The sequence below is a fragment of the Theropithecus gelada genome, chromosome 8, assembly GCF_003255815.1.
Source record: "Theropithecus gelada isolate Dixy chromosome 8, Tgel_1.0, whole genome shotgun sequence".
Classification (NCBI taxonomy): Eukaryota; Metazoa; Chordata; class Mammalia; order Primates; family Cercopithecidae; genus Theropithecus; species Theropithecus gelada.
The window spans coordinates 14195797-14216135 of record NC_037676.1 but is presented as its reverse complement, the minus strand read 5'-3'; the positions used below and the strand labels follow the sequence as shown (position 1 = coordinate 14216135).

The window sequence follows — 20339 nt, the reverse complement described above, 5'->3', positions numbered from 1 at the left end:
TATGAAGAGACTGACATAACCACACAGTCCAATAGTGGAAAACTAATAAGTTAAATTGACCACTAACTAAAGTACTAAAGTAAGAGACAACATCCAAATAAACTCTATCAGAAATGACAAAAGGGGTGCTACCACTGACTCCACGGAAATATAAAAAAAAGGCCTCAGAAACTACTACAAATACCTCTATGCACACAAGCTAGAAAACCTAGAAGAAACAGATAAATTCCTGGAAACATACAACCTCCCATGATTGAACCAGGAAGAAGCTGAATCCCTGAACTGACCAACAGTAAGTTCTGAAACTGAGTAAGTAATAAAAAGCCTAACAACAAGAAAAAGCCCAGGACCAGATGGATTCAAAGTGAAATTCTACCAGATGTATAAAGAAGAGCTGCTACCATTCCCACTGAAACTACAGCAAAAAAATAAATAAATAAATAAATAAATAAATAAATAAGTAAGAGGGGTCTCCTCCAGAACCCATTCTATGAGGCTAGCATCATCCTGATACCAAAAACTGACAGAGTTACAACTAAACCAGAAAACATTAGGCCAACATTTTTTATGAACATGGACCAAAAAATCCTCAACAAAATACTAGCAAACTAAATCCAGCAGTATATCAAAAAGTTAATCCACCATGATCAAGAAGTCTTTATCTCTGGGATGCAATGTTGGTTCAACATACACAAATCAATAAATGTGATGTACAACATAACAGAACTAATAAAACAAACCACATGTGCCAGGTGTGGTGGCTCACACCTGTAATCCCAGCACTTTGGGAAGCCATGGCGGATGGATTACTTCAGGCCAAGAGTTCTAGACCAGCCTGGCCAACATGGTGAAACCCTGTCTCTACTAAAAATACAAAAATTAGCCAGGCATGGTGGCAAGCACCTGTAATCCCAGTTACTTGGGAGGCTGAGGCATGAGAATCGTTTGAACCCAAGAGGCAGAGGTTGCAGTGAATTAACATCATACCACTGCACTCCAGCCTAGGCAAGAGAGCGAGACTCTGTCTCAAAACAAAAACCAGAACCACCTGATCATCTGCATACATGAATGGCTTTCAAAAAAACTCAATATTCCTTCATGTTAAAAATCCTCAACAAACTAGACATTGAAGGAACATATTTCAAGAGCCCTCTATGAAAAACCCACTGCCAACATCATAGTGAATGGGCAAAGCTGGAAACATTCCCCTTGAAAGCTGGAACAAGATGAAGATGCCTTCTCTCACCACTCCAATGCAACATGGTACTGTTAAGTCCTAGCAAGAGAAATCCAGCAAGAAAATGAAATAAAAGGCATCAAAATAAAAAGAAAGGAAGCCAAATTATCTATGTTTGCTGACAATATAGCTCTATACCTAGAAAACCCCATAGTCTCTGTCCAAAAGCTCCTTGATCTGCTAAACAATTTCAGCAAAGTTTCAGGATAGTAAATCATGTAGAAAAATCAATAGCATTCCTACACACCAACAACATCCAAGGTGAAAGCCAAATTTAAGAATGCAATCCCATTCATAATTGCCACAAAAAGAATAAAATACTTAAGAATACAGATAACCAAGGAGGTAAAAGATCTCTGAAATATTTCATAATTGTAAAACACTGTTCAAAGAAATGAGAGATGACAGAAACAAATGGAAAAACATTCCATGTTCATGATTATGAAGAATCACTATAGTTAAAATGACCACATTGCCCAAAGCAATCCACAAATTCATTGATATTCCTATTAAACTACCAAGGACATTCTTCACAGAATTAGGAAAAAAAACTATTTTAAAATTCATATGGAACCAAAAATGGGCAAAGCTGGAAGCATTTGGCATTACCAGACTTCAAACTATACTGCAATGCTACAGTAACCATAACACCATTGTACTGGTACAAATATAGACACACAGACCAATGGAACAGAATGAGGAGCCTGGAAGTAATGCTGCAAACCTACAACTATCTGATCTTTGACAAACCTGACAAAAACAAACAATGGCGAAACGATTCCCTATTCAGTAAATGGTGCTGGGATAACTTGCTAGCCATATGCTGAGGATTGAAATTGGATCCCTTCCTTACACCCTACACAAAAATCAACTCAAGATGGATGAAATACTTAAACGTAAAACCAAAACTATAAAGCCCCAGAAGATAACCCAGGAAATACCGTTCTGGAGATAGGATCTGGGAAAGATTTCACGATGAAGACGCTCAAAGCAACTGCAAGAAAGAGAAAAATTGACGAATGGGACATAATTAAACTAAAGAGTTTCTGCACACCAGAAGAAGTTATCAACAGCATAAACAGACAACCTACAGGATAGGAGAAAGTGGTGGCAAATTATGCATCTGACAAAGGTCTAATATCCAGAATTTGTAAGAAAAATAAGCAAAAAAAACCCCTCCCTTTAAAAGTGGGCAAAGGACATGAACTGACACTTTTCAAAAGCAGACAAACACCTGGCCCACAAGCATAAGAAGAAATGCTCAACATCGTTAATCATTACAGAAATGCAAATCAAAACCACAATGAGATGCTACCTCACACCAATCAGAATGGCTACTAAAAAGACAGACAATAATAGATTTTGGCGAGATGGTGGAAAAGAAGAAAGCTTATACACTGCTGGTGGAAGTGTAAATTAGTTCTGCCAATGTGGAAGGCAGTCTGGCGATTTCTCAAAGAACTTAAAACAGAATTAATTACCATTTGACCCAGCAATCCCATTATTGTGTATACACCCCAAAAAATGTAAGTTGTTCTACCATAAAGACAGATAGACGTGTATGTGCATCACAACACTATTCATAGGAGCAAAGAAATGGAATTAACCTAAATGTTCATCAATGGTAGAACAGATAAAGACAATGTGGTGCATATATACATATATATATATACACACGACTATTAAGCGGCCATAAAAAAGAATGAGATCATGTGCTTTGCAGAACATGAATGGAGTTGGATGCCATTATCCTAAGTGAACTAACACAGGAACAAAAAACCAAATAGAGCATGTTCTCACTTATAAGTGGATGGTAAACACTGAGTACATATAGACACAAAGAAAGGAACAACCTCTCCCAATTGGTACCACAACCACGATTGCCAGGCATGGTGTCGGTGGATTGGTTACTTTGTCTCTTACCATTGGTGTCTGTGCCATTCAACTGCAAGACATGGCTGAGCAAGATCTATTCGGTGTCCCTGTTGGCACCCCTGGGGATCCTGTCCTGCGGAATGGCGTGGCCAGCACCAGTGAAGAAGACCCAGCAGCGGCCTTCTTGGCACAGCAAAAGAGCAAGACTACGGGTATCAAGAACAACAAGGTCACCTTCGACATCCTGGATGGTGTCGCCCCCTGGCCCCAGCCACAAGGCAAACAGCTAGGGGTCCAGATGCTGTTGACGGAGTGATGATGGTGACTACCACCAGGAAATTAATGGTCCAAGAGACAATTATGCAGCTATTTCACAAGTGGATCGATTCTAATCACAGCCTGAAAATATTTGCAAATGGAAAAAAGAGAAAATGGAACGCTTAGAAGCACTTGCTGCCTATTCTCAGAAGCAAGAAGCAGAGTGGAAAGAAAACATGATAAAGGAGCTGGAAGAATGGTGTGCAAGACAAGACGAGCAGCTACAGAAAACAAAGGCAAACAACAAAGGGCAAACAAAGGGCAGAAGATTTTGTAAATGACGTTGATGAGTCATCCCCCAGCACTGAGTGGCATCAAGTGGCCTGGCTGTGTGACTGTAACCCCAGGTCCAGCAAGCAGGCCGAAGAGGTCCCCCGCACACACTCAGTCCTCAGCTCCCTCGAGCAGGCACCCCTGGTGCACTGATGAACCGCCCTTGGAAACACTACATCTGCAGTATCTTCATCCTACCCAGTGAAGTTCTACAAAGTAACTGGATTAATTATGCTGAGTTCTTCTGGACCAAACTTTTTCGTGTTTAGAGCTGATTGTTGTTTGTGATTGCATGTTTCCTTCAACTGTGTCCTCCCTGGCATACAGAGAGGAGGGGGAAGGAGGAAATGGAAGGGAGGAAAGCCTCCTAACAGTAGCTTCAACCGGTGCTTTTGTGTATTATTCTGAGAATAAATTTCTATTTCAAACAGAAACAAAAAACAAAAGACAGAAACAACAGACACTAGGACCTACTTGAGGGTGAGGATCATAAAACTACCCATCAGGTACTATACTGATTACCTGGGCAGTGAAATAATCTGTACATCAAACCCCTGTGACATACAGTTTAGCTATATAACAGCACGTGTACCCTTGAACCTAAAAGTTAAAAACAAAGAATACTAAGTGTTAGTTTTTGAATGTTCATCTCATGTAAGGCTACGAAAAACTTACTAAAATCATAGACTAGCATGATATGGAATCAAAACCTAATGACGCTTGATAAACATGCATTGAAAAGAATTTTTCTGAGTTACTGAAATGTACATCTTGTTTTGAAATTGTAGAGTTATAAATGAAAAATGTTTTTTTCAATCCTGAATGTACATAATTATGAATTATCTTTAATATAATTATACTTAACTTAATTGATGTGAAAATAATTTCTTTTTTTAAGACCATAGGACTCTTTCCAATGTACTACACAATTTACCTAACAGGAACAAATTTAAAAAATATTAAAAAGTTAACAAGTAGTTTATCCCTTTTTCTGTGGGAGCACTGATTCTCTCTTTTTGTTCTTACACTTTCTCCTCTGATGTAGTATTTCTTCTTGATACTCAGAGAATAATTAACTATATTAGATGAAGTTTGACATATTAAGACACATTCGCATTATGTAGTTCTATAATCCTACTATGCATGTGGTTTTAATTACAAACAAATGTTAGCAGAGAAAACAATTTTTTTCTGATCCACTTAACATTTTGAAAGGCTAAAGATATAATTTGAGTTCCTATTTGCAAAGAAAGATTTATTTATCTATGCAATATCGTTAATTTAGTATCTACCATGTGTGAATGCTTTGTTATGAAGTAAGGGTACAATTCACATGGTTCTTCATTGTAATTAATTGCCAGGATCATAGGTAGGTAGCAACAATTGAAGGGAGGTATAAGAGCAGTCTGGGCTGGCAATCGAGATTCAGTCAGATGTTAGGAGAATGCATATAGTTTAAATGGTGACACTAAAAATTAAAACCAGGTGGAAAGAAGGAATGAAGAGGCAGACACAAATATGAAAAAACAAAAAGGAATATAAAGATAAGGCAGAGTTTGTAAGAGATCAGATGCAGTGTCACAGCCATAAAATGACCATGGTGCTGAGGCAAAATTCTAAAACAATGCCAGTCTCAAATATCATGCAACTCAGTAAGAAGTGAGGCTCTGAAGACTGAGACTTTAGGCTAACCGATATCATATTATGTATCCCCACTAGACAATGAGCTGCATGATATATCTGTACTACTAGTGCAAACAGAGTACATAACAGATACGTTAGGTGGACAGAAAAATAAAGGCATAAATAAATAAAAGGGAAGAATCTCAATTCCAAATACTACCACCAAGATTTCCGTATATCCTTAATGTGTGTCAGTTACTCTTGTCTTGCTGGGTTTTTTGGTTTAGGATAATGTTAACATTCTCTTTGCTGGTGATATGAAGACTGTAATAAAGCTACTGAATGCCCTTTGTAAATATTTCTGTTGAAAGCATTACATTTAATCTAAATCAGTCTATATGATTTTTAACTTTTTTAAAAAATGGGATGATAGCATCCTTAATGGCTCTCAAAGACCTAGCATATACAAAATCCCTGAGGCATGAAAGTGAAAAAAGTTGGATAAAGTATAATATGGTTGCCTAAGAAATAGGAAAAAAATGCCTCAATGATAAATTTTAGACTACATCAGCAGGTCATTTTGCAATAAAATGTTCTGCATGTGCATGTAGAATATAACACTCAGTTTTACTCACAACTGAATTATAATGCAGTGAAAATTTTTGGACTATATCTGGCAAACCCAGAGAAATTCTTGTCAAGCAGTAGCTAAAATCCAAATCTTGAAAGTAACGCATTTGTTCATGGTGGGAGTTACAGCCTACGCATAAGCTTTATTTCGTCAAGTGCATATTGTTAAAAGATTACTGCTTTTTTAACAACAGAAATTGTTTCTATGTCCTGTGTAACCATACGTTTGTATAGTTTCCCTTTAGTTACACAATAATGACTGCTTTTGTGTTGACTTTCATGCTGTTCAGTGGACCATTAGTACTTGACTTGTGCCATTACATAGTATCTTAATAGTGACAAACAAATAAACTTGCAAATCAGCACAGCACCACACTGCCTGCACTATTAATTTTCTTTATATTCTCTGTGTTCATTTACATTTAAGTTCAATGAAGAAACACTTTGTCAATATCTTCAGGTTTTCCTAGACATGTTTGATTTCACAATTAACATGAAAATGTGAGCGGAGTCACTAGCCTTACAAATACCACTAATTTTTCAAAAAAACCAAAGAACTAAAAGAACACCCAACAAAATACTCCTGTCTTTTATTAAGCTTGTCAGGCCCAATTTGCTCACTGCAGTTGGAAAATTCAGCTATTAAAGATAGAATCAGAATATCAGAGCTGATACAGGTCTGTTATACACTGATTCTGTTGATTGCCACAAACTATGTGCCATTCTAAACAGTGTTTTCCCCAAATGTACACTGTTGATGTTGAGGTCAATGTGCAGTAGAAATAAATGGCTCAGAGGACTGCAGTGAACACCACTTCTGAAAAATACAATTCAAAACAAAGGCCCTGTTGACATAGCATCAATAATAAACTTTCTGATAAGGGAACAAATTATCTATCCATCTGTTTAAGAATTTTTTAAATCTTCAAGATGTCTAACTAGAAACAGCCGGGAACTGTCTATTCCACCAAGCGGAACCAAAATATCAAATAAACCATCACACTCTGAATAAAGATTTTGTGAGAAAGCATCAGGTCAACAGAGAGGAGATGGACATTGTGATTAAAGAGGGAGGAAGCTAGGAGGCCACTCAGAGTCGCTGGGCACTAGGACCAGCCCCCTGTACTGAACCAGACCTGAAGAAGCAGTGAGTGAAGGAACTTCGGCACCACACTCCCACCACATACCTCTGGGATCCCAGCTACAGGTTTCCCAAGACCCCCAAAGACCTCTGAACTGGCAGGGAAGCCACCCAGAGAACAGGCAGAAGCACAGCTCAAACTTGCATACATCCCCAAATGTTTCACTGTGCAGTGCAGCTGCAGCAAAATGTGGGACCATAGGTGTCCATGCCCCAAGGCTTGCCATGCTGTACTGAGTGGCTGTAGCTCCTGCTGTCTGCTAGGCTGGAAGAGAGCAGAGCCACCATTGCCACAGGGCTGGGGTGCATCTGATCCATGTAACCCCGTGGCCTCTCCTAAGCCTGCCTGCCTGAGTGATCTTGCAGAAGTGTGCCCACAGCACAGCCTCCATTGCCCCATCTGAGTGTTTTGCTGCAGGCCTAGGAGCAGTCTGCTCTCCTGCAGCACAGCTGGTGCCTGACATCCAGGGGCTAGAGAACAAACCCCTGAATCTGGTCCCAACTCCCCAGGACTTGACGACACCACCCAGGGATACCAAGCTGAGATCTGTGGCCTTAGCTTGAGTGGGGAAGCAGCCCTCAGTCTCAGAACACAGAGAAGACTGTGGCATGGGCTCATGTGCTGACATCAGAGCTGGGCATCTTCCCTTCCATAAGACCAGTCCGGGATGAATGCAGCCTGACAGCCAGCTGCAGCTTCTTCCCCAAGGAGTCCCAAGGCATCAAATGTCTAGAACAGTTATCTGGGTGCAGAAGGCTTAGGACAAGCTTAGCCGGTTGGGCCTGCTCCTGGTGCAGACACTGGAGGGAGACCCACCAGATCAGGAGAACTCAAGCTTGTTGGGCTGCCAGGTTGAAAATATACCAGTTGTACATATGGTTCCACTGCTGCCCTGGTCAGGATCCTCTGCCCTTCATCTGCTGCATCACCAGACCACCAGTGAACACACTCCACAACTCGCTCTGACTCGCGCAAATACAGAGAACAGTGGGTTTCCAATGAGTTGTGACTCTCCTGGACTGCTCTACAGGAGGCAGAAGTATAGCCCATTAGAGCCCGCCCCCTACCCACCCCCAGGGCAAGGAAAACATTGGAAAGGCATCAGTAGTTGAATGGGTTACCGCCAAAGCTCAGAAACAAGAGAGGCAGTCATATCTCGCCCCCGCCTTCCCTCCCCAGAGCACTACTGTGGATGCAGTCAAATACAATAGTGGAGAGCACAACTAAGATCCTATTTGCAGGCCCTTATCTCTTAAGTGTCATCCAGTGGACTGCACTCTGAATTACACCACCAAACAAAACCACATTGCTTCAACACTCAGAGCCTGTGAAACCCACCACAGAAACCTATTTACAACCAAGGAAACCGTACAAAGTCTTGGCCCTATGAAAGCACTCAGAGACAAAGCCAACTGACTATACACACCATACGCCATAGTCAAACCTTCAAGGAAAAAAGAATATAAAAATAAAAAGCCCCAACCAAACAATAGCAAATTCAAAAAGAAAAAGCAGCACCAGTTCTTTCTGAGAAGGAATCAGTGCAGGAAGTACAAGAATTGAAAAAGTTCATCTTTTGTAATGTCCAAAGGATTGCACTAGCTCCCTAACAATCGATCCTAACCAGGATGAAATGTGTGAAATTAAAGATATAAATTCAGAAGCTGGATGGCAAAGAAGCTCAATGAGATCCAAGAGGAAGTTGAAATCCAATCCAAGCACGTCAGAAAAGCAATTCAAAATTTGAAAGACAACAAAGATATAGTAAGAAAGAAACAAACTAAACCTCTGGAATTGAGAAATCCACTACAGGAATTTCAAATAACAGTTGGAAGTCTTAACAATAGACTAGATCAAGCAGAAGAAACAATTTCAGAGCCTGAAGATCACCCCTTCAAATCAACCCAGTCAGATAAAGAAAAAATAATTTTAAAAAATGAACAAAGCCTCTGAGAAATAAGAGATTATGTAAAACAACCAAATCTATGACTCATTTTGCATTCTTAAGAGAAAGCAGAAAACTTGGAAAACATATTTGAGGAGATAACCCACAAATATTTCCCCAATCTCGTTAGAGAAATGAATGTGCAAATACAAGAAATGCAGAGATTCCCTGCAAGAAACTACACAAGATGACTGTCCCCAAGGCAAATAGTCATCAGCCTTTCCAAGGACAATGCAAAAGAAAAATCTTAAAGGCAGCTAGAGAAAAGGGTCATATCACCTATGAAGGGAACCTCATCAGGCTAACATAGGAATTCCTGTCAGAAAACATACAAGCCAGAAGAGAGCGGGGCCAACTTTTAGAATTCTTAAAGAAACAAAATTCCAACCAAGAATTTCATCTCATGCCAAATAAGCTGATAAGTGAAAAAATAAAATCTTTCCCAGAGAATCAATCACTAAGAAAATTCATTACCACAAGACTGGCTTTACAAGAGCTACTTAAGAAAGTTCTAAACCTGGAAACAAAAGAATAATAGCTGCCACCACAGAAACACACATAAGCACATGGCCCAGAGACCCTATAAAGCAACTACAGAATCAAGACTAAAGGTTAACCAGCTAACACCACCACAACAGGAAGAAAACTTCACATATCAGTATTAACGCTGAATGTAAACAGTCTAAATGCTCCACTTAATAGACAGTGGAAAACTGCATTAACATATGTTCCGTCTCCAATAGATCCATTTCACATGTAACAATACTCATAGGCTCAAAGTAATGGATAAAGATCTAACACTCAAAAGAAGAACAAAACAGAGCAGAGACTGTACTTATATGAGATAAAACTGACTTTAAATCAACAACAGTTAAAAAAGGACAAAGAAGGTAATTACATAATGATAAAGAGTTCATTCAGAAGACTTAAGTATCTTAAATATATATGCATCCAAAATAGGAGCACCTAGATTCATAAAACATTCATAAAAAATTTCTAGACTTACAAAAAGACTTGGATAGGCACACAACAATAGTGGGGGAATGTCGAGACCCCAATCACAGCATTAGACAGATAACTGAGGCACAACATTAACAAAGAAATTCTGAACTTAAATTAAATGCAATGGACTTAACTGACATCTACAGAATACTCTGCAAAACAACCGCAGAATAAACATTCTTCTTATCTTACCTGAACATGAAACATACTCAAAGATCAATCACATCCTTGGTCACAAAGTATTCAAAACAATCAAAATCATACCAAGCATATTCTCAGATCACAGTGGAATAAAAATAGAAATTAATTTCAAGAGGAAATCTCAAAAACACAAAATTACACAGTAACTAAACAACTTGCTCCCGAATGATTTTTGGGTAAATAACAAATTAAGGCAGAAAATAAAAAATTCTTTGAATCAAATGACAGCAAAGATACAACATACCAAAATCTTTAGGATACAGTAAAAGCAATGTTAAGAGAAATGTTTATAGTGTTTAAATACCTATATCAAGAAGACAGAAAAATCTCAACGATCTAACATCACATCTAGAGAAATTAGAAAAACAAGAAAAAACTAGCCCAAAAGGTAGCAGACAAAAATAAATAACTAAAATCAGAGCATAACTGAATGACATTGAAGCCCAGAAATCTACATAAAGAATCAATGAAACCAAAAGTTGGTTCTTTGAAAGGATAAACAAGATCAAAAGACTACTGGCTAGATTAACAAAGAAGAAAAAGAAAAGATCCAAATAAGCACAATCAGAAATGACAAAGGTGACGTTACAACTGATGCCACAGAAATAAAAAAGATACTCAGGCACTATATTGATACCTCATTGTACAAAAACTAGAAAATCTAGAGTAAATAGATAAATTCCTGGAAACATACACTCTTCCAAGACTGAACCAGGAAGAAACCGAAACCCTGAACAGACAAATACTGACTTCCGAAATTGAATCAGTAATAAAAAACCTACTAACCATCTCACACCAGTTAGAATGGCGATCATTAAAAAGTCAGGAAACAACAGGTGCTGGAGAGGATGTGGAGAAATAGGAACACTTTTACACTGTTGGTGGGATTGTAAACTAGTTCAACCATTATGGAAAACAGTATGGCGATTCCTCAAGGATCTAGAACTAGATGTACCATATGACCCAGTCATCCCATTACTGGGGATATACCCAAAGGATTATAAATTATGCTGCTATAAAGACACATGCACACGTATGTTTATTGCAGCACTATTCACAATAGCAAAGACTTGGAATCAACCCAAATGTCCATCAGTGACAGATTGGATTAAGAAAATGTGGCACATATACACCATGGAATACTATGCAGCCATAAAAAAGGATGAGTTTGCGTCCTTTGTAGGGACATGGATGCAGCTGGAAACCATCATTCTTAGCAAACTATCACAAGAACAGAAAACCAAACACCGCATGTTCTCACTCATAGGTGGGAACTGAACAATGAGATCACTTGGACTCAGGAAGGGGAACATCACACACCGGGGCCTATCATGGGGAGGGGGGAGGGGGGAGGGATTGCATTGGGAGTTATACCTGATGTAAATGACGAGTTGATGGGTGCAGCAGACCAACATGGCACAAGTATACATATGTAACAAACCTGCACGTTATGCACATGTACCCTACAACTTAAAGTATAATAATAATAAATAAATTTAAAAAAAAAAAAAAAAGAAGAAAAAAAAAAAAAAAAACCTACTAACCAAAAAAAGCCCTGGACCAGATGTATTCAGATGAATTCTGTAAAATATATAAAGAAGACCTGGTACCAACCCTACTGAAACTACTCAAAAAAAAAAAAACAAAGGAGGAATCCTCCCTAACACATTCTATGTAGCCAGCAGCACTGATACCAAAACCTGGCAAAGACACAACAACAACAAAAAATTATACACCAATATCACTAATGAACATAGATGTAAAAATCCTCAACAAAATATTATTATAGCAAACTGAATCCAACAGCACATTCAAAAGTTAACTCACTATAATCAAGGAGGTTTCATTTCGGGGATGCCAAGTTGGTTCAACATACACAAATCAATAAATGTAATATGCCACATAAACATATTTAAAAACAAAACCATACCATCATCACAATAGGCACAGAAAAAGCTTTCAGTAATGTCCAGCATCTATTCGTGATAAAAATCCTCAAATGCATCAAAGGAATATACTTCAAAATCATAAGAGCCATCTAAGACAAACCCACAGGCAACATCATACTGAACAAGAGATAACAGCTGGAACCATTCTCCCTGAGAACTGGAACAAGACAAGTATGTCCACTCTCTGCTCCTATTCAGCATAGTACTGGAAGTCTTCATGAGAGCAATAAGGCAAGAAAAAGAAACAGAAGACATCCATTTAGGAAAAGAATAAGTCAAAGTATCTCTTTTTGCAGACCATATGATTCTATATCTAGAAAACCCTAAAGACTCTAGCAAAAGGCTTGATAAACGATTTCAGTAAAGTTTCGGGATACAAAATCAATCTACAAAAATTAGTAGCATTTCTAAATAATGCTTGAGTTATTGAAATAACGTTCAAGCTGAGAATCAAATCAAGAACACATTCTTATTCACAACTTCCACACACACACACACACACACACACACACACACATTACCTAGGCATACACGTAACCAAAGAGGTGAAAGATCTCTATAAGGAGAGCTACAAAACATTGCTGAAAGAAATCACGGATGACACAAATAAAGGGAAAAACATCCCATGCTCACGGATTGGAAGGCTCACTATCATTAAAATGGCCATTCTGCCCAAAGCAATGTACAGGTTAAGTACCATTCCTCTCCATTTACCATGATTTTTCACAGAATTAGAAAAAAAAAAGCTATTCTAAAATTCATATGGAACCCAAACATAGCATAAATAGTCAAAGTAATCCTAAGCAAAAATGACAAAGCTAGAGGGATATTACCTAACATCAAACTATACTATAAAGCAACAGTAACCAAAACAGCATAGTATTGGTACAAAAATAGACATGCAGACCAATGCAACAAAACAGACAACCCAGAAGTAAAGTTACACATCTACAACCACCTGATCTTTGACAAAGTCTACACAAACAATGGGGAATAAACACCTATTCAATAAATGGTGCTGGGGTAAGTGGCTAGCCATATGCAAAAGAATGAAACTTGACTCCTAGCTTTCCATATATACAAAATTAACTCAAAATGGATTAAAGACTTAAAAATACCTAAAAGTATAAAAATCCCAGATGAAAACCTAAGAAATATCCTTTTGGACACTGGTCTAGTCAAACATTTCATGACTAAGTCTTCAAGAGCAATCACAAATAAAACAAAAATTGACAAGTAGAACCTAATTATACTGAAGAGCTTCTACACAGCAAAAGAAACTATCAACAAAGTAAATTGACAACCTGTACAGGAGAAAATACAAACTATGCATCTGATGAAGGACTAATATCCAGAATCTATAAGGAACTTAAAAAACGTAAGCAAAAAATAAAGAACCCCATTAAAAAGTGGGCAAAGGATATGAACTGATACTTTTCAAAAGAAAACATACAAGTGGTCAATAAACATGAAAAAAAGGCTCATCAACACTAATCATCAGAGAAATACAAATCAAAACTACAATGAGACACCACACAAGTCAGAATGGCTATTATAGAAAAGTCAGAAAAACACAGATGTTTGCAAGGCTGTGGAGAAAAGGGAATGCTTATACGCCACTGCTGGGAATGTAAATTAGTTCAGCCACCGTGGAAAGCAGTTTAGAGATCTTTCAAGGAACTAAAATGAGAACTGCCATTCTACCTAGCAATCTCATTACTGGGTATATACATAAAAGAAAATAAACAGTTCTACCAAAAAGACACAAGTACTTGTATGTTCACTGTAGCATTATTCACAATAGCAAAGACATTAAATCAACCTAGGTGCTCATCCACAGTGAATTAAATAAAGAAAATATGGTACATATACACCAGGGAATACTATGCAGTCATTACAAACAACAAAATCACGTCCTCTGAATCAACATGAATGCGGCTGGAGTTGCAAATTCATGCAGAAACAGGAAAACAAATATTGTATGTTTTCAAAAGTGGGAGCTAAACCTTGGGTGCATATGGACATATACATTAGAACAGATGCTAGGGACTCCAAAAAGAGGGAGTGAGGGAAGGAGGCCAAAATCTGAAAAACTTCCTATCTGTGTGATGGCCTCAGCAATGCCCAATCCTCAGCACCACACAATATACTCTTGTAACAACCTGCGCATGTACTCCATCAATCTAAAATTTTTAAAAAGACCTGTTAAAATGTGAAATAAAGATAAAATTTTTTATAGAGATAGATGTTCTTAAATATGCATATATTTTTATACTTTTTTCTGAAGGACTGTTTACAAGACATATGATACTGGCTTATAAATAAAACTATATTTAATTGATGAGACTTTTGTTGCTTTGTTTTCCAGAGCATAGCTTGAAATAAAACCAATACCAAATGTGTTTTTTTCATGATTTTTGTCCTCTCCGTTGGAATCTACTAAAACAGAATAAACTAACCTAAGTTGTAGTAAATACAGTCTATGAGTAGTACACTGCCCATGTTTCTTTGCCCTTAATGGCTTAGTGTGTTCCAGCCTGACTTCCACCACCAGCACCTGCGTTTCTTTGACTGACTGGCTTTCTTTGACAGATGAAGTCCACCAGTGCTGGAGAAGTAATAACTCTGCCAAGAGAATAGCACTCAGCAAATGACTGATGAGATCTGGTGTATAAATACCTCAGCTCCCTCACCACTGTAGTAGGAAAATATGTACCTTTTCCAAAAGAAAAAGTAGAAAAAGTCAGAGAGAAAATGAAAAACTGTTCAAATTCACCACCCTAATACTGTCTCAAAGACAGTATGTTTCTATGTTGATTTATCACAGTATTTCCTACTCATGGAACGTAAGCAGAAGGCAACAAACTCAGTTATGTGAATTCAGTGGCAGTCACTAATGTGAACTCTGCTACTAATGTAACAGCACATCAATTTCACTTTTACTTCTGTGGCAAAAAGCTCCTAACATTCTAATACAATGACCACTAGGGTTTTTGACAATGTCGTAATTAATCTCTTCTGAAGAAAATTAAATTTACCATGGATGGGAGGGACACTGACTACAAACTGTTCCAATTTCCTCTAGTGCGGTTATATATTATTGCCATAGCAGTAGATAAACTTGAAAAAATAGTGTATGCACGTATATTTGATACGGTAGATACTAATTTTTAAAATCAACACTAAAGCGGCCTTCATCCTAAAAAAAAGTAATCTTGTGTGTGTGTATGCGTATGTGTATATCTGTGACACAGGTAGTAAATTAGAAAGAATATATATTTTGAATTACAAACAGCACATTTTCCTACTAAATACTAAACATAATTTCTTATTCCTAAATTAAGCTGGATTAAACTTCAGAATATTCATGCTTACAAATTATACTTACCACTTGTCCATTGTGTGGGTTCTTATGAGCATATGGAGGTCCACGGATATGGTTCCACATCTGGCCAGAAGTCATAGCAAAGACTATACACTGAAAAACAGGGTACAATGTATTAATATGTAAACCAAAGAATACCAGAATAATGCATTTCTAAAACACAATGGTCATCAAGAAACTACCTTTTAAAAATCATATATGAGCTCACCCATTTAAAAAATTTTCACTTATTAACTATGTGAATTTGAGTAAGTTACTTATTCTCCTTACATCTCAGATTCCATATCTATAAAATTGGGATGCCAGCTCTGTTAAAGAAATATGTTAATGACTGCATCGGGTAACATGTGTAAAGCATCTGACCTGGTGACAGGCAATCTGATATTATGTGCTCACCTGAGCCAGTCAGAAGCACAGAAGCCACGCTTGATGTTTTAGTGATATTTTAAAGGACATGAAAATCATCTTCTATATCCTCTAAACATCATTTTTCTATTAGTTTGGATAACCAAAAGCCTACATTCTTGGATTATGGTACTTAAATCTCTGTTAAGTACCTAAATACTTTCAGCAAAGTATACGACATAGTAAATTCAGAAGATGTTAAGAGATGGAAGAAATCACAAAAAGACACAGCCAGGAATAACTCACAGAGATTATATACCTGCTGGATGTATCAGAAAAAACTGTATTTGGAAAACTAATACTAAAGATCAAGGCATTGCAGGGAGGGTGGGCAGAGAATGTATAAACCAGAAGTCACAGTTCAATCAGTGTAACTGAGGTGTCAGCGTGTTTTCTTTAAATCATAAAATATTTTTAAGTTAATGAAATGGGACTCCTTTAGACCAAATATGTTCTCTAGGTCAAAACAGTACCTGGACTTCCTGATGTCCTGTATCTTGCCCAATCACTCCTTACTTCAGCTTCCTGGCTCTGATAGGCATTTGTACCAAAACCAGTACCACCACCACCACCACCACAAACACCAAAGATAAGAATGAGCAACATATGACTGGGAGTCTAAATGTTCTAGGTTAGCACAATTTTTAAAGAAGAAAAGGATACAAAAGGGAAGAAGTAAAGTGGGGCAAATAAGAAACAGTATCTAAACCCAGAAAATACATTTGGATTGTGTTTTCTGCTTGGCAGCCAAAGTGTTGCAACAGATAATGACACAGCTTTAGAGGGGTTAATCTGAAGCCCTTTCTGACTTTCTTGAGAATAACTCTGAAATTAACTCAGACTTGTTAAAAGCCAGATTTGTCTTACAGACTAAACCTAGGTTGGAATATTTTCTGAGTCAGGATTTTATAAAATATTTTCACTTAAACTTGGTAAACACACTAGATAGACTATTAAGCCCAGGGTGAGCACAGAGAGTGATTCCCCATCTAAAAACGTCAATTAAAAATTTGAAATTGTTATATGAGAGAAATAAATTCTATATTTAATGTATAGGAGTATCGTATCAGTAAATTTGGAGTATACATTAAAGTTGATTATTTATGCTACAAATATAACGTAGTGTTTTAGGCAGACTATATTTTAAAATCCAGAAAAAGGAGCCAGACATGGTGGCATGTGCTTATAATCTCAACTACTCAGAAGACTGAGATGGGAGGATCCCTTGAGCTCAGGATTTCAAACCCAGCATGGGCAACAGAATGAGCCCTTAAAAAAAACTGCAGGCCAGGGACAGTGGCTCACACCTGTAATCCCAGCACTTTGGGAGGCTGAGGCAGGTGGATCATTTGAGCTCAAGAGTTTGAGACCAGTCTGGGCAACATGGCAAAACCATCTCTACAAAAAAATAAATAAATAAAAATAAAAATAAAAATAAAAATAAAAAATTAGCCAGGCATGGTGGCATGCACCTGTAGTCCCAGCTACTCAGGAGGCTGAGGTGAGAGGATCATCTGAGCTGGGAGGTCGAGACTGAAGTGAGCCATGATCATGTGACTGCATTCCAGCCTGGGCAACAGAGCAAGACCCTATCTTAAAAAAAAAAAAAAAAAATCCAGGAAAAGATACATCTTGTGAGCAAAAACATTTATAGTATAAACAAATTACCTTTTGTTTTTAATAAACACTTGGTAATACTACAGTTTTATCTTTTTATGCCCTAACCCTTGTCACTAAAACAGCAACAGTAACTATGGTATATACCTTTGGTTTTGCTTTTATGTATATGTTCACTCCTTCTCTCCCTCCATTTACTGATTCCATAATATTCCAATACTGAATTACAAAAGCACATGGTGAAGTATGTATTTTAGAAAGGAGGCACTAATCGCAGTTTGGAGAATAGACTGGAGACATCAGTTTGGAGGCTGATGCATAAATACGAGAGACTACTGTGGTCTATTTCATGATACAGGTAACAATTGAGAGAAGCAGACACACAGGGCAAATATTTAATAGGTGGAGTCAGTAAGTTCTGGTGATTGAGTGATGTGATAGAAAATAAGAGAATCAAAACTAACCCCACTGTTTCTGATATGACTGGAGCAGCAGAGTAGTATGGCCCAGTGAGATACAGAGTGACAGAAGCATGTAAGCGAAAGGGAAGCAGGTTACAAAGATCTGGAGTTCAGTTTTAAAATGACTGATTCTAATGTGCTTTCAAAACATTCACTTCAAAAAACCGCTGAGATGTCTACGAGACACTTGCATATACCGTTTAATAACAGTCATCTAGGAAAAAGCTATAGATTTGGGGATTGTGAGCACATAGTTGGTTACTATAGTCATAGGAATGGATGAAGTTGTTCTAGGACAGTAGGTAGGGTGGGAGAAGAAAAGCAGGCATAGAAAATAATCCCATAAGCTGGTTCATGAACAGCTGCCCAGGAAACTGGGACGCACAAGTCAGAGAGTTAGAAAGAAAATGAAGAAAGCAGGTAAACTGGCTGAGCGTGGTGGCTCATACCTGTAATTCCAGCACTTTGGGAGAGTGAGGCAAGAGGATCACTTGAGCCCAGGGGTGAGACCAGCTGGGCTAACATGGCAAAACCCTGTCTGTATAAAAAAAAAAACCAAAAATTTGTTGGGCATGGTGGCGTGCACCCGTAGTCCCAGCTACTCAGGAGGCTGAGGCAGGAGAATGACTTGAGCCCAGGAAGTGAAGGTTGCAGTGAGCCAAGATCATGTCACTGCACTCCAGCCTGAACATCTCCTAAGGGCAGGGGGAGGGGAAGGAAGGGGGGAGAGGCAGAGACAGAGAAAGAGAGAGAAACAGAGAGAAAGAGGAGGGAGAGAGAGGAGGGAGATGGAGGAGGGAGAGAGAGAGGTGGGGGGAGAGGTGGGGGGAGAGGGGGAGAGGGAGAGGGGGAGAGGGGGAGAAGGAGAGGGAGAGAATGAGAATATAAAAAGTCTTTCTTTGGCTAAAAAATATTTAACCAACTAAGATATTCACAAACAGGAGTATCTACCCAAGAACCTTCTATGCTCTTAAGACCTACCACTGTTATGTTTAAAGTACCTTGCCTAGAACTTTATCATAATAGTTGGGAATGGAGGCTTGTAAACTGTAATACTCAAGTTGCAGACGTATCTTCAGCACCTGTGCAACCTTGAGCAAGTCCATTGCTTTGGGCCTCAGTTTCCTATCTAAAATATTAGGATAATACTGGTATCAATCTTCCTAAACTGCAGGGGTTTTAAGTAGGTTAATCCATGTAGAGTACTTAAAAATTGCACACAATACACAACACATGCTCAATAAATATTATTATTATTCCAAAGCCCTCCACAATTTGCTCCCATACTCCTAAATGGCTCCATGTGCTAGCACGCCTTAACTGGCACTGCACTCTCCATTCAGGCCACTCTTCCTGCTTCCCCCTGCATCCATGATGGTAATGCCTGCATCCACATCTTGTTAATGCTATGTCAACCCAGTCAATCTTCTACTAAAACAGGGTTAACTCATGGCCCATAGATGGTTCTCCACAGAACCCTTCCAGTTTGTTTTATTTATTTAACAATTACTTACTGGAGCACTACTGTACACCAGACACTAGAGATGTAAGAATTAAGTAAAATCAAGAGGCTTCCCATCCTCAGCTAGAAATCTTGAATAAGTAGCATGTGCCCTGACATTTAAAAAAGATTCATTTATTCACTCAAGATACTATATATTTAAGAACTGATTTAGAAGCAGAGAATACAGCGATGAACAAAAACGTAAGATAGAAAACTGTCATCAAGAAGCTTACATTCTACACGGAGGAAAAGAGACAACAGCAGTAGCAATACTAGTTATGGTATGTCACAAGTTTAAAAAATCATCTTAATACATGATTTATTCAAGATGCCAGGAAATGGTTTAATAAAACAAAACCAGGTTCAAACCTGGAATAACATGCAGAATCATTTGAAGTAGTGACAAATGTATTTATTCATACAGCTCTGGCACTTTTCATAAGAAACAACAAAACAGTAAGTAACATGCACTTCTAAAATGCAAAGGAGCCTAGGTTTCAGTTTATCAAAATTCGTATAACTGATGCATCCTTTTTTGGTTGTAACAACTGACATGTCACCATTTCACTACTTTCAGCAATCTGGAAGTTTTAGTTTTGCAATTAATCTGACTAAAATATTTTTATTTAACTATATTCATACAAAAAAGGCATGATTCATAGTTATAGCTAGATTAATTTTCACAAAACAAACACATCCTTGCAACTAGCTTTGAAATCAAGCAAAGGAACACTATCAGAAAGACAGGAGCTCTCCTGTGTCTCTTCCTAAT

General features: G+C 38.0%; 1 protein-coding gene and 1 pseudogene across 3 annotated transcripts in view; one reads left to right on the top strand and one right to left on the bottom strand.

The window, feature by feature from the left end:
• TUSC3 (tumor suppressor candidate 3) overlaps positions 1 to 20339 on the bottom strand; it is a 209636-nt gene that overhangs the window by 71568 nt on the left and 117729 nt on the right. For all 3 annotated transcript variants that reach the window (XM_025394121.1, XM_025394122.1, XM_025394123.1), the window contains exon 6: positions 15584 to 15673. In XM_025394121.1, coding sequence (XP_025249906.1) covers positions 15584 to 15673 — 90 coding nt within the window. The remainder of the gene's footprint in view (positions 1 to 15583; positions 15674 to 20339) is intronic.
• LOC112630065 lies at positions 3192 to 3856 on the top strand (annotated as a pseudogene).